The following is a 26381-nucleotide window of genomic DNA, read 5'->3' on the forward strand; positions in this document are numbered from 1 at the left end:
GGAAAATTTGATTTTTCATTACATTTTCAAATCCTCACATAGCAGCCCAATAAACTACTGATTGTTTATAGAATATTTCAACAACTCTCATTATCCAAGCCAAATGTACAAGTTGTGTACCATATCATTTTTTTGTTTTGCAGTTGACTGAAACTTAAGTAATACAATTAATGAAAAGTATAAATTATATACTTAAATAATATAAATCCTAAATAATAAATAATAAACTATCACCACCGTACAAGTAGTGTGTTTTAAAATGTTTCCATCACAAAACAGAACTTCAGATGTTTAAGGATTATTATGATTTCAAATATCTCCAAAAAAACTGCAGTTGTTTCTTATTCAATCGTCATCTTGTAGATTTACTCTGATAAGTTAAAGAAGAGTGTCTGCAGATGCTGCGGAACCTCTTTGAAAGCAAAGCATGCAAATGTTTGTGCTGTTATTATGTGTGATGAGTAGTGGCAAGATGTTCTGAAGCTATTACATGCTTTAACCACTTCAACGTCTAAAAAAATGTTGGTAGATACACAGAATAACCACCAGCAGAGGTGGGAGGAACATATAGGAACATTTGGGAATGTATCTTGAGCCACAAATAAATTAAAAAATCTGGGTTTTTGGGCTGACTACATAAGTCAACTGATTATTTTCAATAATCAAATCCTATTCTTCCTTAAAAATCCCAAATCCTTCATTTGGCATCATTGTCCCTGGCAATTCCCTTGTGCCTAAACTCTTATCTGTTATTAATTTCTGAAGTTCTGTATGCAGATGATGGCCAGAACTTGGTCTTTACTGGACAATAAAATAACACAGCCATACCTTAATAAGGATGATTCCTTTTAACCACTGGTTCTGTCTCTTGGGACAGGATGCCTGCTCCTGGCTCCCAGGATCTGAAGCTGGGAAGCCCCCTTGCAGGCTCTTTATCTGGGCTTTGCTGTGTGCAGTGAGGTGGAGCCCTGGAAGACAGCACAGCTGGAGTGAATCCCCAGGGCATGGGAGGGAATGATTCATGTAACTGATCTTATGTGGCATTCCAGGGAATTCTCACAGGGTAACAACACAAAGCAAGCTCACAGATGTGTGCTCCCCAGACCTCCATCTGCTGGGAGAAGCTCACTCTGCTACATGGATCAAGTTGCATGAACCAGTTAACAGAGCTATTTGAAAAAGAGAGACTGTGTATGTTCACCAGACAATGGGCACCAGGGGAGAAGTGAAACAATGTTGTGTATATTACTGATCCAGCATTATACATGGCTACAATGCAATAATACTATTACAAAAATCTACAAACCTTGTTACTCCAGTTTTATGGTTTATATAGGAAATACCTAGACAGTCTCAAAAGCTTGGAACCTTTGGAACCAATAGAGCTATCATCTTTGCCAAATTTGCTCTTTTTTCTTTCCACAGCTTACATGGTACAACTCTATAAGTTTTTTTCTGGTTTGTCTGTTTCGTTAGGAATTGGCATTTTTAAGTTAAAAATATGTGCGTGTATCCAACCTTATTCCGGAGGCACCATCATCTTCAATCTAATACAATATTTTAATTGTATTGCTTAAATTATGTTTAATTATTTTATACATTTTACATACATTATAATGTAACATATTATTCACTGTCTTATCCTAAACCATTAATACGTTTAAAAACCATTGTAATACAGCTGTTTTATTGAATTAGCCTTGGGTAATATTATGAAAGTAATTACAGTTATATGTGCGATTGAAAAAATTTTGGTTGAAAATAATAGCTTAAACTATGAATTAATTTGGGGTGTAATTGTGTTATTTCTACAAATAAAGAGTACCCTATAAAGGCCATCTGGACGCAGTAAGGCTATTTTGAGAATACTATTTTAGATGTAATACCCTCTTGGAAGAAATAAAATTACCGCTACCAAACATTTCCACAAAGAATTCACTTGCTTCCAAAGGCTCCTGAATGCAAGGCACAAACTTACTTTTCCATCGTTGTAAATAGATTTTGTCAGGTGCCTAAAACATTTTGCTGACAAAATCAGTTTGCGTTCTTTTATGTCCAGATGTGTCAGATTTCCCTGTAGGACACAAAATAGAAAGTGCACACTATGCTTGCAACTCAAGTATCTCGAATTATTGGAGCCATCTTGTCACCTTTTTTAGATAAAAAGTGTAGCCTTCATTATTATCAAAAACCTTGAATACTTTGATGCAACATAGCAACTTGCTTCCGAATAATGCATCAAAGGTCCTCAGGTTAAACAGTGTAAATGCCAGTGATAAGTAAACAAGGTAGGCCAATAATTAGGAGGTAAAAATTACAAAACCAGCTCTTATTAAAACTTATATAAAATAAAAATTCAAAAATAATTAATAACTAGGATAACTAATACATAACAAACTAAATAAGAACCTCCTCAAATTTATATCACCAATAAAGGAAACTAAAAAATAATACTTATATCTTCTGCTGACACTTTTTAAGAAAGATCCTTAAATCAACAATTATAAAAACCAACAAGTAATATACAATAAATACACATATATTAAATAAGTAAACAATAAAATAAATCAAACATGAGTGCACTCTTCAATAAATAAATAAATCAATAAATAAATAAATAGCATTTGAATAGTGCACTCATAATTGGCTTATTTATTTTATGTTTTATTATTAGATTAGTTATTTATTAAATAATACATGTGTATTTATTGTATATTTATTGCACCCCCTCTGCTTTTTATAAATGCCAGTGATGCCAGGTCTGCAACATACACCACAAACGTCTTGTGGCTAAAGGCAGCAATCTAATAACCAGGGCTAGAATGAGGATTAAAATCAGTCCTGGCGCTTTAAGGCCAGCAACAAATAAATGACTTACATGAGGATTTGGGTCTAATGTTTGAGCTGCAGTAAGGCTAGGTTTCCACTTGTTTTTTTTTAGCTAAAAACGCCCATAGCGCCACCTGGCGTTTTTTTAGTGAAAAAACGCAGCAGCCAGATGTTAGCTGTTCTTCAATAGGAAATCGCAGAATGCCATATCCACTTGGCGTTTTTTTTTGTTTGGCGTTTTTTCAGTCCTCTTTGGCGTTTTTCTGCTTTTTTGGGCTCTGTGGCAGTTTTTCAAAATCGCAGCATGTTGACACTCTGGTGTTTTTTGCAAGGAAATCTTGGCGTTTTTCTCCAATAGAAGTCTATGGGAGAGAAAAAACGCCATGAAAAAGCCATGTGGGTTTATTGCCTTGGCGTTTTTTATGGCGTTTTTTCCACAGTTACAATGCAGAGGATGGACCCAGTATCTGTGTGTCCTACGAGAAATAGGCTGGAAACAAACAGTTTCACACAAAACAAAGTTCATATTGAATTCTACACCATTTGGAACAAACATGCCATTACAAACAAACATACGCGACACATCAACTGGATCCTGCGTGCCAAAAGCAACAGCAAACAATTTGCACCATCATTTGGGGCCAATCTTCCTAGAGGAGCAGACATTCGGAATAAAGCAGGCCTTACAAACCACAGAAAAGTGACAAAAGGGTCCGCCGGGGCGTTTAAGTAGAACTCTACCAAGTAAATGACATCAGGGGGCAGATACTTGCCATTTATCCTAATCCCTTTTAGCTGGGTGAAACTTCTAACTTGTAAAGGCTGGAAAAACTGCCTAAGGTCAAAAAAAGCAATTTCCACAGAAAGGCTAAAACGCCAGAAAAAACTCCAGAAAAAAACGCCAAAACGCAGAAAAATGCAGTGGCAGTTTTCTTGGCGTTTTTCATCAAGAAAAAAAACGCAGGACAAAAACCCAAGTGGAAACCTAGCCTAAAGGTAAGTTTGTGGAGCCACCAGCCCATCTGGCATTTGCCTTATTTGCCAGATCGCCAGTGCATTTTGTCTCTTCCCCACCCCCCTAGTATGCACTCATCCTCACCATCAACCAGCACCAACTCTAGTGAAAATATACATAATGTGTGAACAATATGTAGTAATATTTTAGTCATACAGCATTTTTTTGTATTTTTTATGTAGTTACAATTATTGGAGATGCAATTTGTTAATGTATCAGAAGCTAAAATATATTGTAAGATTTATATAAACCCCCTGGTTTTTTTATACAAAGCTTAAAGAGCATGAAACCACACTCCATTCTTAGAATATTACTATAATTGTGTATTGGCCAGTAATGACCGGTTGTGTATTGGCCAGTTTTTGGTGAGCAGCTTTAAATTCCAGGATTATAATTTTCATATGTAGAGTAAATGAAACCTTTTTCTGTTTCTGGCAGCTCATGACATTCCAGATGTGTTTGAAGCATTTTTTTCAATTTTCTTCAAACTCGTAAGAATTGTGTCTGTATCTAAAATAATACCTGGCACAGTAAGTGATCACATGTTAAAAATAGTGGCAGACTCTTTTAGTGCAAAAGATGACTGTTGGTTTGAATTTAGTTAGACAGTATCTAAAAATCAAGCCCCTTGGGCTTCTCCAAAACTCTCAAAAAAAACGCCCGGACTAATCCACTCATGGAAGCGGGAATGTGGCAGAGTTACGTGACCCCCCCCCCAGTGAAAGTGGGAAGGTAAGAGGTTGAGTGGAGGGAGTGAGGCAGGCAGGGGAGGAGGGAGAGAAATGATAATGGAGTTAGCGAGGAAGTGAGTATGTATGTATGTATACATGAATGTGCATGTGTTAGCATGCGTGTGTATGTGGGTGTTAGAGGGAGTGTGACCATAATTGTGTATGTGTAAGTATGCCTTACCATGAGTGTGTGTTAGCATTAGTATGTGTAAATGTGTGTGTGTTACCATGAGTGTGTATGTCTAATTGTGTAGGTCAGCATGTGTGCACATCCATTCACTCATTCACACATACTCATTCACAAATACTCATCCATTCACACTGACAATCATGTCGAGAACACAAATAATTTTCACATATTGTTGACTGGCACAGTTGACCATTAAGTGCTGCCCTCTGCAGTATATGAGATATACAAATTAGCACTTGCTTCCCATACATTAGTTTATATTTTTGCAGAGCAAGCTTTACTTCTGCTGGTCAGCAATATGTAAGTATTAGACTTGTGCATTCGTATTCGGGCGAACATGAAAACGAACACGAAGGGTGCATTTTTTTTGTTCAGCCCCAATACCAAAGAAACGAACGTGGCGGTGGCAAAACGTATACGAAGACGAAGACACACAACATGAAGAATCTTTGCGTTCGTTTACTAATCTCCCTGGTCCCTTCCCCAGCATCGCAGGGATTAAGGGGAGCGGAAATCCATAGGTTCACCGTCAGGAGTTAAGGTCCATAAGAGCGACTCTATTGGTCGCTGGCAGGGGCCCAATAGGGTCGCTCACACGGACCTTTAACATCTGATGGTGGAACTTGGCCTGGGGAGACCATGGTCTCCCCGCTCCAAGAGTTAAAGGTCTGTACAAGCGACTCTAATTGTCACTCGTATGGACCTTTAACTTCTGGAGCAGGGAGACCAGCGGTCTCCCCAGGCTTAGTTTTGGCAAAAGGATTTTAAAAGTCTGTACAAGCGACTCTATTGGCCACCAGCAGGGGGCTCGTCTGCCATCAAGCAATGAATTTCAGGTGCACTTCAATGGTTGATGGCAGAGGAGGCCCCTGCCGGTTACCAATGGAGTTGCTTGTACGGACCTTTAAAATCCTGACGCCAAAGCTGCTGCGTAGTGCATACCACCTTAACCCCTTATTAGCCCCTTCTATATAAGAACAGCAAAAAACGAAGAAGAAAAAAACTAACACGAAGAATGGACACGAATATTCGCCCGAGCCGAACACAGGAACGGGCGAATATTCGTGGAATACGATGATTTTTTTCCCTACGAAGACGAACACGAAAAGTTGGCCGGCGACCAAGTCTAGTTAATATAGTATGTGTCTTGGGAGAGTGATGGGTTCATCCTCCTTTAAAATTACACTGTTAAGATAAACTTATCTATGTAGCTTTAAAAATGAAATTTATATTAATAGTTGTGACTGTGACAGATTTCACTAAATCTGTATGTATAATGTTACAAAAGAAGCCAGTAAGTACATTGCAGACCCCACTACAAGAAATCACAAACAAATGAAACACACATACTTTTATACTGCAAGAAAAAAATGTGTTCAAAAGAAAAAGTGTGGCTTTCTTAAAAATTACATGTTTCAAAATATAAATTTCAGGTTTACAAGTTAAGGGTATAATTTACTGTATTTTTCTACACAAATCAAAATAATAATTGTAAGCCATATTGCACAATTATAGAAAATGCTCCCAGTGTACTCTCCACTAACAGCAGGTTTTTGGAAGTAACAAAAGTAACAAAAATAGGATGGTCAAACAGTTGGGTTTAACCTGGACAATTCAGGAATAAAGACTTTAGTCCCAAATCCTGGACTTAATCTTATGTTCTGGAAACCACAGGCTGTTGGTGGTTTCCAGTTTAAGGCAGATGTGGGGCAGTGGAGTCACTAAGCATGTGTTGTAGGGGTACAGAGGTGTTTGGACTTTGCAACTGGGATTGCACCTTCGTACCTTTGTCCCTTTGACTTGCTTTGACTTGCCTTATATTAAGTACAATATCGACTATCCAAATACCTTGCCTTATACCCAGTGGCCCAGAAAGACCATATAGCAGATGAGTTTGAGAATGAGAGAAAAACCAAGGGTCATAGGTTCCAGGCTGTAGCTATGGGGACTTTGTTAGAGAGTAGCGATGGTGGCAATGAAAAATCCATATATTTTTTAGAAAGTTTGGGGCTTCCTTATGGGCAAGTTTTACAACTATTGGCTGGGAATATGGAATAATTAGCAAATATAGTTTGCCAGGACTTTTTTTGAAAAATACAAAATACAATGCATGGTTATGAAATAAATAGTAATGCTTTACAAAATGTATGAACTGCATGTAGAGTATACTACAATACATTACATTTATTTATATGGTGGCAGGAGAATACAATCTATAAATTTTTGTTAGGGCCTGGGAACTAGACAGACACAAAACGTAAAGTACAAAACACCTTTATTGTAATAACCAAGCAAACAAAGCCAAATCCTAATCCAGGAGTTTATACCAAAAGACAACCTGGGGTCAGGAACCAAGACAGGTACTCCGAAAAGCTGGGGTCAGGGATGTATAAATCAGTGGTGTCATAAACAAGCCAGGAATCAGGAGCCAGGAGTGATGTCAGGTCATGCACAGGTAATCAGGAATACATGAGAATGTACTTGCAGCCAGAACAACACAACAGCAAGGAAGACGTGAGCCTGAAGGGGCTGACTGTGGGCTGGTTCAAAGGAGAGTAGCCATGTAACTAAGGAGGAAAAAGTTACTAGATAGGTGAGTAACCTAGACAGGCCATAACAGTACCCCCTCAAGAAGGGAAAAATGTGTGAGTGAAAGACACAGAGGAGGGTAGGAGCATGGACATCTAGGGCTGGTACCCAAGATCTCTCCTCTGAACTGTACCCTTTCCAATGGACCAAATATTTAAGCTTCCCATTGAACCAACCAGAGGTGACTATGGAGTGAAACTCAAACTCCTCATGGTTGCCACTGAATGGGGTAGAGTGCATTCTCCTGATTTCTCGGACGCCCCTCCTGGCTCATGACTCCTGGCTTGTTCCTGACATTGCTGATCTCCGTACTCCTGACCCACGACTTTTCCCGGATGACAATTTGGCTTTGTGCAGGCTGCCCCTATAGCTGCTGCCACTTCCGTTCTGTCCTCCACTGGTGACTCTAATGTTGCTAGAGGCATGACTGGGCCCGTCCCGTTTCTCCGGCATTATGGGGGAGACCCTAATCAGTGCAGAGGTTAACTTAACCAGGTCGTTATCTATCTGAAGATGGATTTCCTTACTCTCAGACAAGGCCTTGGCATGGGCTAACCCCCTTCGGTATAGTACACAATTACCATGAGTTTGTTGTGTCATTTAAAAGGGTATTTAATGTACGGCTCACTCCACTTCCCAACTCTGGCAGTCAGCTGAAAATCAGCCAGACCATAACAGTTTTTTTCCCCCAAATTCTACAGTTCGTTAAGCCATGTAATAATTAGACTTGGGCACCAGGGGGCTCTTTCGTGTTCGTCTTTGTGCTCATCTTCGGCAAATACCTGTATTCTCTTTGGGCGAATATTCGTGGACATTCTTCGTATTCGTTTTTTCTTTGTTTTTTATGAGGGGTTAATACAGGGTTAACGCATAGCGCAGCAGCTCTGGTGCCAGGAGTTTAAATGTCCGTATGAGCAACTCTATTGGTCGCCAGCAGGGGGCTCGTCTGCCATATACCAATGGTTGATGGCAGACGAGCCCCCTGCTGGCGATCAATAGAGTCACTCGTACAGACTTTTAAACTCCTGGTGCAGTAACTTACCCGGCAGATCCCACTGGTCTCCTTGCTCTATCAGTTAAATGTCCAATGACCAATAAAGTCGCTTGTACGGACATTTAACTGATAGAACAGGGAGACCAGTGGGATCTGCCGGACAAGCTGCTGCATTATGATTTTAAAAGTCTGTACGAGCGACTCTAGTGGTCGCTCGTACAGACTTTTAAAATCCTGGTGCCGTAACTTGTTGCACCTTAAGGGGTTAAGGGGCCGTGCGAGTGAGCCTATTGGTTGCTTGCACGGCCCTTTAACCTAAGGATTTCCGCTCCCGTTATCAACCCAATTGGTTAATGCCAGAGGAGGTCCCTCTAGGCGACCAATAGGCTCACTCGCACTGCCCTGTAACCCCTGACGGCGACCTACGGATTTCCGCTTCCGTCAACTCCCGCGATGCCGCGAAGATAAGGTAGGCTAGATGGGGAAGGGACCGGGGAGATTAGTAGACGAAGACGATCACGAAGATTCTTCGTGTTGTGTGTTTTTGTCTACGTTTTACACCGTTGTCTTCTGTTCTTCATGTCTTTGGAAAGAACACGAAAACGCACTCTTTGTGTTCGTTTTCATGTTCGCCCATAGACCAATGCACAAGTCTAGTTTAGGATTCCGTTCAGGTTTTCTACTAGATTTCTATTTCTAGGTCAAGATATCTTACTGTTAATCCAAATATCTAACCTAAAAACAAACAAAAAAAACACAAGCTATAGATTTGTTTGATTATTTCATTATGCAAAAAGGTTTCGGTTTTGCTTAAACCTATGTCCACTAACCTCCCACTGCACCCTTACAGAATACTGAGATTAGTGCCCTATCTAATATATGGAAAATCTGGAAATCTTAGTTATTGTATGCAATCAATGCGTAATATCCATGATACATGATGCAAAGTGGGATTATTGCATGTGATATTCTACAGTAATCCCTTTTCATTTTATGGTGTTATTACATATATTTACCTTTACACACAGCCTACAGCACAACTATAGGGGATCCATAAAATACAAACTCATTATAAAACGATTAACGTTCCACTGCTTGGATGCTATATTTTTTAGGTTATGAGACAAGAAAATGATGAATCTTCCCATGTCCAACACATCTAAGTAACCAGAGAAGAAAAATAAACACGGAAACATGAAAAATAAACATTTGGATTGTCGATATTGCATCTACTGTAGCATATACTGACCACCAAGAGGACAGAGAGAATATATATAACTGTCATCTGGACTGGAAATGTCTGACTGATAAATAATCGAGAAGATGACCTGTCAAATGCTTTTTGGCAGGGCTTTCGGAACAATCAAAGCACATTTGAATGAACATGCCGTTAATCAACGAAGGGCTTAGTGATATACGCTGCAAACCTGGTGCTGCAGGTTCTGTTGGGTCCAATAACCATCTTGTAATAGGTTGATAGATCTGCTTTATGGCCTCCATAAAAACAGCAAATTACATTTTCAGCTCCTTATAAATACAAATGACTGTTTAGTTATCTGTGCAAATGTATCAATGGTCCATTTGTATTTTTTGGTCGAGTTAGGAAATTATTATTACTGTTTTTGCCATCTTAGATGTTGTTTAGCACTGGTACCTCTAGGCAGGATTAAACCTGCAGAAACTATGGCAGAAAGTGAATGTTTTTGCCTTGTTTCATTAAGTGCATCATAATCAGGGCCGGCCCGACAATGGAGCCAAGTGGGGCAACCGCTCCAGGCGGCACTTTTGAAGGGGCGGCACTTTGCCGCCCCAAGCCCTTTTTTTTTTTTTTAAAAAGCGAAAGAGAGAAAGGGGCGCCCAGTGGTTTTCGCTTAGCCCGCTTGGCGCCCCTCTCTCTCTCCTCTGCGGTGAGTCTCCCTGTTCGGTCTCGGTGCCGGCTTGTAATGCTGAGTGCCGGAAGATTTCCTTGGGCCGGCCCTGATCATAATGTTTACATTATGTTATATGATGTTTATCTCACAATGAACACAATTGTTGAGGAAGTCAATAAAGCATTTGCATGTACTGCGCCATCAATAAGATTATATTCAAAGTTTCCCCACTCCTTCTGCCAATGTTTGCGTTACCATGAGAAGTTTTACAAATTGTTATCATGGTAACATAAACAGTGGCATCTCTTTATGTCCCTATTCTAAAGTAATGGTATCCACACTAAAATAGTAATATATTGAGTTTAATGTAATCTTTGGCCCTGGGGTTAGCGCTATTGTCAGTGAACCAAATGATATGTAACCTTCCAGTAAAGTCACAGTTTACGCAAACATTGTCCAGAAAAGTTGGCAGAGAAGTATGCCACAGAGATGAGAGCTGGCAGGGTTGTATGGATACTGAAATTAATTTGGAATCAGGTTCCCAGCTCAAGCACTAATGAAAACCCTGTGTCAACTTACATACAGAGAGCTAAATAGAAAACAAATTCCCAAGATCAAACTTTCACTATTCACATACTACACATCAGCTGCATCTACTTTCACAACAATAAAAACAAATATTGGTACTGAAAACTGTAGGACTCTTCAGATGAAATATAAAAATAATTGAATGTGTATACAATAAAAGGCTTGTTCTGATTGTAGAGTATATAGAAGACCTAACGTGCTTCTTTATCAGAAGTAACGTGTATGGAGAACAAGCTAGAGTCAATTGATACTTGCTAGAAGAGGACTTTCATGCAGAACCTGAAGTTGAATATGTGTAGGTAGACACTAGGCTATTAGGTTGTTGCTTATGGAGATTTGATGTCCATAATATGATTTCAATGTGAATTTTAAACATTTGCACAAATGAATACAAGATTTAAAATTAGATCTAGGAGGGGATGGCTTGATATCCTTGCTATTCCAGGTCTGCTATAGATGGCAATTGTAATTGAGCAACTGATGAGCAGGCTGGTAACATTCAGTTGAGGAGGCTAGCCCTGCATAGCGACCCAGTAATGAAGCAACCCAAAATATATGAAAGACAGCACACTCAGTGTGCTCTATAGTGATTATCAAGATACTGGGTGAGTGGTATTGCAAGTAAAATACACAGAAAAGGTCATGACCCAAAATCTTTAGGATAGACAGACCAAGGGGGCTCCTGCCCCCAATACCAGCCTTATCCTTCCCCATGAGCACTCCACAGTTTGCCACACTCAATAGAATTTTCACTGAAGAGGGAGTTTGCAGAAGAGTTGCAGTTTCATATTTAATTTACATTATGATATGCCAAACCCAGTGAGCTTCTATTCCATGAATAGCTTGTATGAATGATATTTAAATTGGTGAGATTTCTCACCTCACCATGCATTTTGCAGAGCTGGCTCAGCCATTGCTCCAGAGAAATTGGCCAAAGATGGTCCGTAATGAGGCTGAAACCACAACTCTCTTACCACTTAAATAAACCCTAAATCTCTGGATAGGTATATACAGAAATACAAGACATGACTGAAGATGTCAGCCCTGACACTTCAAGTTATACTTGCGGTGTGCTGGTTGGGTCCGAATACCTACTGACGGCCCAGCCCTGCCACTGGAGTAGCAATAACCCAAGTGTGCAACTCCATTGGCCCACCAGATATTTTTCCAGCCTGCACAAATAGCTCAATGCTAATTCAAAGTAAGCGCTGCCTTGCTGGAAGACAATCTGTGTATGAATGTTTTATTGCAGAAATGAGCATTGCTTTCTCATGGCTTATAAAAAGTTATTTGATTAGGAACATTAATTTTTCCATCCAGAATTACCCCTATAGGTTTTTGGATGTTAATGACTGTTTGTATATTTACTGTTTTCCATAATAAATTATGAACTAAGTAGTATAGTTTACCACTTCACTCCCTGGCAGCATTCTCTACATAAAATTTAATTTAGAGATTAATATTTTTCTTTCGGGTGCCATTATAAAGTCATTTTTATTTTATTAGTACATATTTTGAGAACAGCCCTTTTATTCTCTTTTGTTATGCTCAGATCTGCATACAGATTTTACAATTTATTGATTTTCACATTCAATCTGATCTTAATTAAATCTAATTAATTTGAATTCCTAATGGGAGTGCAGAAAACGTATACAAATACAGACCAATACTGTCAGTGGTGGCCATCTTTTTCCCGATTCAGCAATTTGCCAGGTAACACAAGACCTCTACAAAATAGGGTTTGCTTAAAAGGAGCGAGGCACTTTTGACAGTACATAATTCTCCTTTGGTTGCAGGGGATACAATAGTCATGTTGCCCCTTTTTAATTTGCCCATGCAATACACACACACACACACACACACACACACACCTTCTAGTGTTCCATCTACAGACCTCAAATGATTTTTGATGCTAGATGGTCCAATTTTGTTACTATTACAAAAGTTATTTGTTGTGTTAATGAATCAAGGTGATGCTTTATAACAGAACTATACTAAGCATGGAAACAATGGAAGAATGTACCTACTGGGCAAACATACTCCCATGTTGTTGACCAGTGGAATGTAATGTATAATTCGAGGAGCAGTTCATTGGCAGCTGGAGACCTACCTTTCGGTCTGTAGTTCAAAGGGTTGACGCTGATATCTAGGAGGATGTTCCAAAATTGCACCAATCAACTGATAACTACATTAATGTTTCATGTACATGTGTCTGTTGCATTCAATGAAATGTACGAATCCTGCTTCATAATATGTGGATGCCAACATAGCATCATAGAATACTGATTAGCTAGAGTCATGCTAGTGGCTGCAAATATATAAAATACACCTTGCATCAAGTATTTTATTAAAACAGTCAAAAACAAATTCAACCAGCCCACAGGTCGATCATACATAAAATCATAAATATGAAATATCCCCAAAGGGCTTCCAGTTGGGATAGGGAAGGCTAAACTAAATATAAAACGCTGAACAAGAGAATGAAATAAAGCAGTACTAGTTTGTCTACCTAAAACCGTCCTGTACCTTCAGAGATTTTTTAAAACTTTCCAGGCAGAGACGGGCAATAGGATTGATGAACTGTAACATCTATCGAGCAGACAAACAGTGACAATGTAATATGACATGATGGTTATTAAAAAAATCTACCCTCACTCCCACCATTTACAGACTTAAAATAAATGGAACTGAATAGAAAAAAATTTGATATTTCCAAAACCGTTAGGTGGTTACCTGTCCTAAAATTGATACAGTCTATGGAGATGATAATCCAAAAAGAAATGCTCAGCCTCCCGTTTTTACATGAGCCCTACTTTGGTATGGAACCCTTTCCATTTTTGTCTTGGAAACGGAACTCTCTTTTCTTATAATATGAGCCAGGACTAGGGTTACGGACATAACCCAGAAACATAGGCAGACCCATTGCGTCATCAAACAGGAAAAAAAGAAACGGGCGGTTGATGCTATAAGAGGCAAGTGAACGAGATGTTATAACTGCTGTGACTGCTGCAGCTTCGGCGCCTTCTTCATTCACCTCCAGACTGGATTGGTGTTGGACACTGGATACAAACAAGGCCTCATCTGAGATCCCACTTAAATCTGGATGGTGAAACAATTCTCCAAGGCCTACAATATAAATCGGGTAAATTACATGAATTTAAATACTGTAAATAATAATAAAATAATAATGTTAAATTATATTCAAAAATAGGTTCTTTCCAACTAGATGGCTTATCTAGTTAAAGGGGATACCCTTACCTGGGAACTTCTGGGCTCCGGCTATCCGGAGCTTAACTTGTGGGACACGGCCAGGACAGTGGCCGATACTGCCGACATTGGTAGGCAGGCCTGCTTACATAGGGTGTTCCCGCCAACGTTAGTGGGCGTCCCTGCTGACATTGCGGGAAATACCCCATTTAAAAAGGGAAAATGGATGGGAGGGGGCCTGTCAAGACCCCCACTCCGGCAACCGAGGATTCTGGTGTTGACCCGGAGAACCAGATAAGCAAAGCAAGCCGGGAGAGCTCCCAGTTATGGTATTACCCTTTTATTTGGCCAATATTGAAAATAATTACCATCTTTTGGGACCTATACATTTTTCTGTGTTGACACAATAAATAGAATCACCCTTAACTAAAGACTGTATTTTCTCTTGGACCAACAAAGCTATGTTGATTTTCCTAACCAAAAAAAATATGATAAAAAATAATTTTTAAGAAGAGAAGTTATGATGCTGACACAAACAAAACAGGTAAATGCCAAACTACAGTTTTGTTTTGAAAATAGTGGTTCATTATGCACTACTGCTATTGGTACACTTTTAAACAGTAAAACTTTTACATTCATATCACCAGAAATTGCAGGTAGTTTTGTTATTGACTACTTCTTGTAGAGGCAAGGACATCTCCTTGTTACTACATAGGAGATCAGGCAGTCTATTGACAGCTTGGACTCCAGTCAGCATTGCTGGCTTCCTGATTATGTGTAATTGCAGTCACCATGAGCACCGATGTTGGTTGTTTGATCACGCAGGATCGTCCAGGAGGTGTCAGTGCTGACTTCCCCTGGAAGTTCACGCGAGGACAGGAGAGCCTCTGCTGTGCACTCCTTCTGCTGGCTGATCGTGCATATTGCAATCAACAATTCAAGGCTATAGAGCCTTGCTTGCTGATCACAGTGTAATCAGCACAGATAGATCATGAGGAAGAAAGGGAGAAAGATGTTTCAAAAAATGAAGGGGGAAAAAAAAAAAAAAAATAGGGAAATTTAGATATAAATAAAAATAAAATTGGAAGCCTAGTGATGTCACTATGGGGGGTCCCCATAGGGATTTTGAGCCATACTGCATTGCGAAATGAAAACATTAAATTAAAAAATACTAATGTTTTGCCCCTTAGCGCTACCACTATAACTACATTTTCTGTTTTGTTTTTTTTGTTGTTTTTTTTTAATTCTCTACCCCCAAACCCCTTAAGCCAACAGGATAAAAATATGTTATATAGTGCAATATGTAAAGCATGGATGTAGCCCTCTTGAACATAAAAAAAAATATATACGTGGGGTATGACTAAGGATATGCTGCTGAACATATATTGGGTCAAGACATTTTAAGTAAAATTGCAAAAGGTTTTTTCTATTTTAGTATAGTTTTTTTTATTCATTATCACTAAAATTATGTACCTCTGATTTTAAGAGAAGACTACTTCTGAACAAGTATAATTTGTGCAGGTTCATCAAATATGGAAAACAGGAATCGTGGTTTCAAACATATTGTAAAAACGACAACAAAAGAATGTCTTCGGTAATAAGGTCAGTTGTATTTACCAAGGGTACTCAAGGCTTTGTTGAGCTCCAGTTTAAAGTCGAGTTGTAGTTTAGGCATTCTTAAGAAGGTCTGCTTCTCCTTCGGAAATCTGCTATAGAGTTCCGTCCGATTAAAGTTGTCAAGAATCTTGGAGAGATTCCACTGATAATGGAGTGGCATTACAACAACGAAACTCATGTTTCCTTTGAAAGATAGCTTTGCCACCTAAAAAGGAAAAGACAGAAACAAATACAATTTAAAGCATTTTCCCAAATCCTATATTCCGCTCAGTACACTAAATAAAGCCATATAATAGTGTTTACAACTTTAAATGTGTAATGGATTTTAATAGCCCGTCTTATGTGTAAAGTAAACTATGGGGGACGCATTCTTAACTTTTTTCACAATTTGCATTATTATTCCTCCTTTGTTTTAGTTAGAAATATTCTTTAATGTTGGTGACAAATTTCCTCCAGAATACATATTGTAAGCTTGTTTGCTTCTAGATCTTTTGAGCAGTCTTTCGTCACCAGGCCAGATTGTTATGTGATGGACTGCTTGTTATTTTCAGTTGTTTGCACCTTAATAAATAGTACAATATCAACAGAAACATTTCCAATTCTAATTGCAATTAAACCTGGGAGAATTCAAGACAGCTAGGAAACCCACTGAATTTTTTGAAAGTTTCAAGGAATATCCTAAGTTGATATTTGGCCTTTCTGAATATACTGTATATCTGAAGGTGAGATTTGGGGTCACTTAGAGGAAAAACTTCAGCTAAAAACATTTGAATAATATATATATTGGGGGTTTTTTACCTGACTGTCTAGATTCTCATGTAGAAACCAACGGAGCGGATATTTTTGGGCAGTCATCATATCCACTGGTACAGTAAGGTCATCACTGACATAAAATACATCCTGGACAGTCATGTTGGGGTCGAATTTATTCTTCCAAACACCTACATATACAAAAGTAAATGAGATTTATTTATTTTTTGCTCTTGGCGGTGTTATGATCAATTAAAATAGCCAGAGAACATATTGAGGGTTAAAGTACAGTTAATGAGACTTCTGCTTTAAAGATATAAATGAGCAGATATTTAAATAATCTTGTTTGCAGTATTGATCACAATCATAACGGTGTTAACTTGCATGGCTGAAAAGGAAAACAGTCACTAGATATCAAGATTTTAAATCATGGTCATCATGTAATGCACTCATAGCCGAGTACAAGGTTGATATCAGTGACAGTATTGTGCTCCAGAGGCAGCCTTCTGATCTATGAGTAGGTTAGTGGTGTTGCTTTTGTGGACCCTATGGCTGGGCATCCTGGATTTATGGTTCGGCTCTGGCATGTAAATATAGGAGGCGTATGAACCAGAATTGAGATGGTTTGGGATCCTCCTTTCGCCAATTTTATTTTCTGTACGAACAGTTGTGGGGACTGTGCTTTAATTGAAAGATCATCAGACTCAGCTTGCGCATGGTTCACTGAGCCTAGCATAGGGAAGCTCAGCACACCCATCTCTGCCAGTCCCCTTGCAGGTTTGGGGAATACCTCTGGCCCACTCATGGCTAAGCCACTCACCTGCATGGATAGCACAACTGCACCCTGGCCAAGCTCCCAAATGGATAGGGAGAATTCCTGGCTAACATACCGGGGAAGTTTCCAGGTATGATCACAGAACACAACAGGTGGTATAGGGCTATGTATAATCAAAATAAAATACAGAGGGCACTCAGTCTGGGCTTTCAGAAATAAATATATATATATTGCAGAGAGGCAAATATAAATAATGAGGTGCAAGGTACAACTAACAGCTTACATACTGCAACAAAACACTAAGTAAAGCGGCACAGAAGGCAGGCACTGCTCCAGATTCCCCAATGTTTATCGAGGGATGGATCACTACTCAAATGTTGGGGGTATCTCAAGTGGCGATTACGTTTTTGCAGTATGTAAACTTTGTATCCTTTTGTAAGATTTGAGCCTTTAGAATCCATAAAATGTTTATAAAGTGATGTATCATCTACTTTTTCCACAACCTACTGTGCTCTCTTTTTAAATAAAAACATTGTGGCCCATTTGAAATACGTACAGTACACTTTACCTTTAAAATGCATGGCATTAAGCAGCATTAGCACAACATCTGAAGGCATGTCTGAAAGAAATTTTGGGATCATTCCTTCTGTTACTTCATGGACCCATTTATTTATGGATTCCAGATTATCGTCTTTGTTCTTGGCTAAATTTAGGGTTTTTGATCCATACCATTCTTCAGACCTTTTCAGGAAACCTTTCTTAATCATAAAGCCTAAAAATAAATAAAATGCTCAGTTATGGGAGTCACTGTGAAGTATATTTGCAGGTTAGCAGCATAATACGATGTCAGGGTTCTACAAGGTTCTGGGGGATGCAATGAGGAAAAAGGAAGGGGCTTAAGTGTGCGGTTCCACATGTTCTGCTTAAGCTAACAATTCTAAAACTCAAAGCAGAACTAGAGACACCATCCCTACTTCTGTAAATAATTCTTTAATCATGTAAAACTTTCCCTTGTTGATATTTTCCAAGTAATGACAGAAACGCAAGAACGGATTCTCGCCATACAACAATTTGTGATTAAATAGGCAGAGAGAGATTAATTAAATGACAGATCTGCGAGGGTTTGTTTGCTTAACACACTATATAGCTCAATTATATTTTGTCTAAGTGGAACAGCAACTTTAGTTCAACAACTGGTCATAGTGGGGCCATTATTTCCTCTTCTACAGACCTTTCTTTAGGTATATGCGACTTGCCATTTTCATAGTCTTCTTCAACTCTTGTCTAACATTGTTCAGCGTGTTGTGAAGACATTTCAGTGACTGCACATGGAGTGTTTCCAGTAACTTCTTCTCAGTGTCCTTACCAGCTCCTAAAAATGCAGAGTATCAAATGTTAGTCAACGTAGATGTGGTTGAGCCAGATGGACCATAATATAAGCTGGAGCCTCACTGGATCTTGGAAGGTCCAGAAAGATGTCACAGTACTAATTGTTGGGTGCTGTGGCATTCACTCATGGTTCAAACCGAGAATCTTACTCTCACTCCTTCCCATCTCTGAATCCCACTTGGTCACCAGCCATAAATTAATCATTACACCTTGCCAGGTGTTCCAGATCATACCAAAAGAACTGCATGCCTTACATAAAAAGGCAAGGCATGGCATTATGACTGGCAAAGTCAAGAAGAAAATACATAAGGTTTACCCAATATGGATACCCCCCTTGTAATGAAAAATAAAACAAAGCTTCTCTAAAACCTCACATTTTATTCAACTAATAACCTTCTTAAAAGTTTGTAGTTAACAGTAGTTTAAGGGTACAATCCCTAAGAAGTTGTGTTGAACTCATTCACAGACCAATTTTGATTATTTTTACTATAAGGGGTACTTTGCTCAAGATTTTAGATTGAGAGAAACTTACAGAAACAGAAGGGGTTAATCACTACAGCAGAAGTGTGCTTTTTCTATGCATTATGATGGGCCATCTTTTTTTCATACAATAGGGGCTAAGCTAACCCTATATAATGCATAGTTCAGTCAGTAAAACTGTATTCAATTAATCATCTCCCATTAACCATGCAATATGAGGGTAGCTCAGGCCTTGTCATAGACTGGGGTTCACTATTCTTATTACATAGTCTACTCTCCTGCAAAGTCTCACTTTAGAAAATATGCCCTAGCATCTGGAGCTGACCGCGGGTGACTTAAATTGAGATATTCTGGATAGCTGTCAGTGTATTTGCTGTTGGCAGGGGAATAGGTGAGGACTGACCCTGTACAGTTTAATCCTGGGAACATTTAGTCAGTCATTTTATCCTTACATTCAGACAAAAATTGCTTCAGTGGTCCTATGTGCAAATAGTTTTGGTGGTACTACACAAAATTTTGTAATTAAACGGGAGTCTAATATATTTGTGCATCACAGCATACAAAAAATAAATTCCCAAATATTGATCTTACCAAGTGAAAGTTGTAATAGTCCCAGGGCAACGCTGAAAGGAGATATGACCACATTTGGCTTTAAATCTGGGTCTGCATGCTTTAATAAGTCAATACTGAAATCCATCATGGCTTCTGCAAACTTTTTTACTTCTTCTGGTTGGGCATTTTCATCACATTGATCATCATGGTCCTTAGAGTCATCTTGGTCATCAACTTCACTTGATGTTTCTTTATTTGGTTCATTCTCTAAATGCTCTGATGGTTCAGTGGTGGTTGTCTCTTCAGTGGTGGTTGCCGTGGTGGGATACTCTGTGGTTGCCCATGGATTAATATCTGACCAGCTGTCAGAAGTAGAATCTGCTACACCAGAGCTCGGAATTTCTGTATTACATGTTGTACAAACAGTTGTTGTTCTTGAAATTTCTGTGTCAAGTGCATCTCCTGAAGTTAATTCCTTATGATTTAAAGAGAAAAAAAAATAAAAATAAAAAAAAAAGTATAGTTTTAGGGATTTTGGGAAAGAAAATTCTCTTGCTTTCCGCTCTATTTCAAATCTTTAGTAAAAAAGGATTACCACACTACTATGGATTACGGATTTATTAAGATAAGAATCTGGCTATATAAGGTTAAATGTGAAGATGGTACATTGCAAATATAGTCATTAAATATGCATAAAAGTCAGAACTATTTCTACACATTCTTTTTGTAGAGCAAAATCAGCAATTCATAGAGAAGATTCCATTGGTGTTGGTCCGCCATAACGCCTAATGACAGCCCTGATAGTTTTCTGTGCCTGGTCACTGATGTTCCATGGGCACAAAGGGCTGATGTATGCTGATGAACACACATGGATCGCAAAGAGAGTTGCAGGTTAAAATACTGATGTTCTTCAACTCCAGCCTTTGCCAGGTTTTTGCTAAAAGGAATTAAGCTGTGACCTGGCTGAAAATATGCGATGCATAGTCCTTGTAAAAAAAAAAAGTAAAAATGTCCAACTAACACACAAGAACTAAATTTGTTGAGCATAGCACTATTTCTTCACGATATAAGAGTACAAATCTATACAATCAAGAAGCTGAGCCCAGACATTTTGGGAATGTGTCCTGATGAAAGGACAAAGACTTAAGAAGTCGTAGAAGCCATAGAGCCAGAAAGACTACCTAGGATGAGATAATGTCCCCTGTAGTCTCAGGACAACAAAGGTCTTATATTATCAATGCAGCTGCATCATATCTGATATGATAAACCTGTCTTAGATCACTTACAGCCCAATAAATAAACAGGCATTACATATCAACAAGCACCAGATCTGGCCATGAATCAGTAGGGTTGCTTCATGCAGAATGTGTATCCATTTAACCTACCACCAAACCCTCAAGTTCTCGGTTGTCTAGTCATGTGCAGGGTTATCTAGACTATAGCATATTGCTTAAAAAGTTGGTACCATCTGTGGAGGTAGCATGCAGACTATGTCAGACACCATAGGACAGGGGCGTCCAACATGCGGCCCGCGGGCCAAATGCGGCCCGCGGGACCTCGAGGTGCGGTCCGCGTGAGATCGGCAGCCAGGATCACAAGAGCCCTGCTGCTAACTTGTGGGAGGGTCTATTGTACTGCACAGAGGAAGCGGGAGGCCACGCCCCCTGCTGAAGTCTGTAAGGGGCATCGAGAGCTGTAGTGCAGGTGGGGGAGGGTGTTTGAATGAGTATGCATGATTGAGGGAATGAATCTGTGAATGAATGAGTGTGTGCGTGTGTGATAGCATGGATGTGTAAGTGCTGGAACCTAGGCATGATGGGACTGTGATTGCTGTTAGCAATCACACTCCTATCATGCCAAGTCAGCCAGTACATGCTGAAACCTGGCTAGCTGCCCCCTTGTGTATTGATGCTGCCAGCAGTATGGGGTCTGCACCTACAGCCACCCTGTACCAGCATGTACTGGCTGACTTGGGATGATAGGAGTGATTGCTAACAGCAATCACAGTCCCATCATGCCTAGGTTCCAGCAGTTACTGGTTGTCTGGGTATAAAAAGAGTGTGTTTACTGTTAGCAATCACACTCCTATCATGCCAAGTCATATTGTTGATTTTTTTTGTCCAATTGTGATGTGTTAACGCACTAAAATTGGACAAAAAATACAATAACTATTAATTTATATATGATTGTTGACAGCAATCACACTCCTATCATGCCCAGCCAACCAGTACATGCTGGAATCTGGGTATGCCTGAGATTGCTGTTAATCATAATATATAATTTTTTTGTACAATTTTGGTGTGTAACTTACTTTTATTAAAAGTGTGGGATTTTTTTTTATTATTTTTAAAGGTGAGGGGGGGGGTCATTTTCGGTTTCGGCTAAGTGAACCATGAATTTTCGGTTTTGGTCCAGAATTTTCATTTTAGTGCATCCCTAAAATAAATAGAACTTTTTCATTTTTACTTATCCAGAATCCTGAATTTGTAGTCACAAAACTTTCTAGGCCCAGAAATTAGTGAGAGGAAAAGTAAAGGTTTTGTGTCAGTTACTTTATTTTAATCTGCATATCTTATTAAAGCCCATATTTTCTCACAGTGAAAAATGAGTGCGGCCCTCGCACATACAATTCTGATGAAGTGGCCCACTGCAGAAAAAACTTGGACACCCCTGCCATAGGAGCATTATAACAATTATATTAAAAATATAAATTCCAGTCATTATGGGTGTAAAAGGAGTTAAAGCGATCTGACATAACTAAACAACCTTTGGCCAGTTGAATTCACATGCTCACAGAAAGGACAGGAGGAGACTTATTTAAGTGCAAATGTAGCCCCCCGAAGCCCACATCAAAGAGCAGCTGTAATTCATGTATTACATTGTCTGTACGGTCTGTTTGCAAATGTGTGATAGTGTTAGTATTGTCTTTTGATTAGTTTATCCATAGAATTGTAAATTGTATGTTTTGTGATAGTGTTAGTATTGTCTTTTGATATTGTTAACCAATAGGAATGTTAATGAAATTTACCTTTGATCCCACCCTATAAGAACTCCCTGTATGTCCTTAGTTTTGACACAATCTTTCCATCATTGTTGCAGTCACAACTTCATTCCCAATGTAACCCTGTGTGTGTGTTAGTCTTCATCACAGCATTAAACCCTCCATTTTCCTATCAAAGAAGTATTTTCTTGCGATTATTCGAGCGACCTGGATTTAAGCTATTAACCCCTAGACAAAGGTGTGTCGGCACCTGGAATCCCCCTTTTCCCCAAATATATCCCATTTCCGACACCATCATCACAGTGATCATAAAATAGAAGATATTTAGTGTTACAGGAACTGCCTAGGCTGAGCTGGCTACACACATGCACATATTGCTCTGTTGGGAAACATTGCATGGTATTCATCCATTTCGACATCACAGAAGCCCCAGAAAGTTAGAGATTAATGTGGCAACATCTGTGTGTGGAACAGAAAATACACTTTCACGTAAGGCAGGGGTATATTCCCACCCCTATACTACATTTTGTTTGAAGGAGGGAATATAAAAAAAGAAATTACAAGCGGCTACCATCTGCACCACATGCATAAAGGATCCTTTGATGCAACAAGATGGAAAATGTATGTTTTTTTCTTTGATTTGTTTAGCCAAAGCATGCAAATGGTGGGGGTTGTTAGGGTAGCAGAAGTACCGTGGAGTCAAAAAAATAAAATAAAAACCCCAAAAAGGTGCAAAGACTGCTAAATATAAAAGTGAAAAAAACTATAGTATGACGTCCTTGAATGACGACGTGGTGGGATTTGCCACATACATTATTTGTGTGGATCTATAGACAGTCTGCATTGTCGTGGAGAGGAAAGGGAACCCAAGCTCGTTTTAGCCAGGGCCAGCTCTAAATTTTTAGAGGCCCTAAGAAAAAGATTTAACTTGGCTGTATCTTTATCACAATGTATTAAAAGACTTATTCAGCATGAACTAACGAACACAGAATTTAAGTTTTTCCAAATAAAACACTTTAAGAGGTATGTGAGATATATTTGCATAGGTGGTCATAGGTTCTCCTTGCTCTTTAAAGGGGCCAGTTAGATCACTAGAGAGGCTCTAAGCAGTTGCTTAATCTGCTTAAATGGTTGCACAACCTATGGTCTTTGTTTAATATCCAATCTATTGTGTTTGTTTGTATTTAGAATGTTGCAAGGGCTTCCGCAGTCTATTAAGCAATCAATATACAAAAGGTCTGAAAAGCACACATAGCGCCTCCCATACAACACTGTTCTGCCAGTAGAGGGGGCAAGTGGCAGATCTGCCCAGGTAGCCACCTTAACCCTTCACAAAACACATGCCTTTCTCACAATACACATATTGACATAAACAAGTTTTCAGCTAAAATGTGATTTGAAGATTGTAAGCTCTTTGAATAAGGCGCTCCAAACCTTTCATTTCCTTACATCCAAATTGTTATGCACGGTTATCTCCTGTATACCCAGCCCTGAGGAATGTGATTGCATAATAATAAACATTCTAGATAAGGTTTACATTTTTCTTTTGCGCCATCTAAAGACTGTGTTCTGGTTTTGGCTAGATATGCTTTGGGGTTGTATGTCCCAAGTAGCGGAGTCAAATTTCACCCAGCTTCCCCAATCACCATCTTGTAGTACAATCAATAAAAGCACACGGTTTGCGTATGCATTTATAGAATTACACTGTACAATTCCAGAATTATCTCTCGCAAATTATTAAAACTCACTTGTCCACTTGGGACATGTTTAGCATGTTCAGAATTTTCAGTTTCAACTAAGACCACCAGATGCAGTTCAATTACTAATACTAATAAGTTACCAATACCAAGAAGATCCAGTTATCAAAGAGTGAGAGGCCTCATGCATGGATGCAAGAATATTCTGTCTTGATGTGCTACAGTCCCTCTAAAGGGACACGATATGCAGGATTTAAGTGCGTATACAATATCCAGAACAAAATCTAATCCCATTTGTGAAATCTGCCATACTAAGAACATCTACATTTTGACAAACACTTCTCTGAGAGGGAGTCGGATAGGTGGAACAGCCTTCCAGCAGAAGTGGTAGAGGAGAATACAGTGAGGGATAGGTAGTTAGGCACATGACTATCACACTATACTAAAGCTACAATAAGACCAAGGACTTAAGGTTTGAGTGTTTAAAGCAAAAAAACCCAAAAAAAACAGTCAGACTAGATTGGCAGAAAGATTGTTCTCTGTAGTAAATTCTACGTCCCAACATTTGTTATATATTTTTTACCTGGTCATGTGAAATAATTTATACAGAACTATCACCTATCAAAGTAATACATTTAATGACAAAGTTGCGATCATATGTACCATTATTATAAAAAAAAGACGTTAACAGCATTAAGTGTGATCACACGTAGCCATATGTATGCCGATCAGGCACCTAGATTTCCATAAAATCTAATTCTGTTTTCTTCCCAAAATGCAAATAGATTTGTAAAAACAGGAAACTTACAGCTGAAGAGAATATCCCAGGTATTATCAGAAGAAAGATCAACGTCTTTTCCATGATCCTGGAAGAGAAGAGGATTGCTTGAAACACAGTACAAAGTAACTTTGTTGGGTAACTGCGAACCAGGCAGAGAGAGTCATTTGGCTTGCACAATCTATTATGGATTAACATTAAGAAACCGCTCCCTATGCCAAGTAAAATACAGTAACCATGCCACCAAATGGAACCTAATCAATCGTCACATTGAAATGCAACATCCAAGCAAACATTGAATTGCACATGGGCTTTAGAGTTCTTTTAAAAAACACAGGTTTAAAACCTAATTACGTTTAAGTGCTTTTGCTGATGAAATGGCAAAGATGGGGGCGGGGGGGGACTTGTTGCCAATATGATAAGCAATTAGGCATCATGCCATTCAATTTCATTGGAACTGCACCAGAATTAATAGAGGCAATCCATTACTTACCTGTTAGTAAGATGCTCTGGCCTGCCTGTTGGGACATCTAACCAGAAAGGGGCAAATTCCAGTTACTCTATGTCACCTCCCAATTATGATGACACCCTCTCTGAAACTTCCTGTTTGTTTCACAGTTTGACTTCTTTTAACAAATATTGACCTGAAAAATCCATTTGAATGCTGAGAAACAAGTACACTTTGGCCCCATGTACACAACGATGGGACTGATCGCTCCTGAAGAGGGATGAAACTTGCCTATTGTGTTCTGAAATTCCTTTGTATATGGAGAGACTGTTTTGGAATACACAACTGCACAAGTGGACCTAAAGATACTTTTAATTTCAGCAACTAATCTAGAGTTTAATTATCTATGGCTAAAAAGTATTAGGCCAGGAATTTTCAGCCAGGAATTTTCATATACCTTTGTTATTTGGAATTGAAAAACACACCTTTGGGCCATGTATTAGATTGCTTTTGGATGATATAATAGGATAAACCTGTGTCACACTTAGACTTCTCCCCCATCCGCTAATGGCCTCCAATTCTAGGTTTTTAAATCTGTTCTATTTTAGAACCCTTTGTGGTCATGTTTTACTACACAATGTTTCCACCCGTTCAGAAATGTTAGATATTTTGTTATTCATGTAGGATTTATTTCTAAGAAAGGGCCCAGAAGTAGCAATCTCTTGGGCATGTTCTTCCCTGGGTGAGTGGAATATAGCCCCCTCTTGCCTTTCTTTATATAAGGATTTTTTATCAAGATATTGCTGTTTAAAAGGGAGGTGAAATCGTGACTTAACTTAAACCAGGTCAGTAATATCTTTTATTCCTAGTCCTTTTTTTT

At 38.9% G+C, this 26381-nt stretch overlaps 1 protein-coding gene across 1 annotated transcript; it reads right to left on the minus strand.

The window, feature by feature from the left end:
- Positions 1 to 13616: 13616 nt before the first annotated feature.
- LOC149286137 (alpha-2-antiplasmin-like) lies at positions 13617 to 25583 on the minus strand. Its single transcript, XM_089494446.1, has 8 exons — positions 25547 to 25583; positions 24327 to 24406; positions 19617 to 20052; positions 18388 to 18528; positions 17725 to 17928; positions 16430 to 16572; positions 15632 to 15836; positions 13617 to 13933 (listed from the first exon to the last, which is right to left on the minus strand). The coding sequence occupies exons 1-8, from the start codon at positions 25581 to 25583 to the stop codon at positions 13617 to 13619; spliced, it is 1563 nt and encodes a 520-aa protein (XP_089350572.1).
- Positions 25584 to 26381: the final 798 nt, after the last annotated feature.

Source organism: Sceloporus occidentalis, unplaced genomic scaffold (assembly GCF_023333645.1).
Source record: "Sceloporus occidentalis isolate IW3139 unplaced genomic scaffold, rSceOcc1.0.p SCAF_72, whole genome shotgun sequence".
NCBI lineage: Eukaryota > Metazoa > Chordata > Lepidosauria > Squamata > Phrynosomatidae > Sceloporus > Sceloporus occidentalis.

Coding starts and splice junctions, on each gene's coding strand:
- LOC149286137 (XM_089494446.1), bottom strand. CDS start 25,583: ATGTCCCAACAGGCAGGCCAGAGCATCTTACTAACAG. Junction 24,407..25,546: donor CCAGAGCATCTTACTAACAG/GTAAGTAATGGA, acceptor GTAACTTATTAG/TATTAGTAATTGAACTGCAT. Junction 18,529..19,616: donor ACTATTACAACTTTCACTTG/GTAAGATCAATA, acceptor CTGCATTTTTAG/GAGCTGGTAAGGACACTGAG.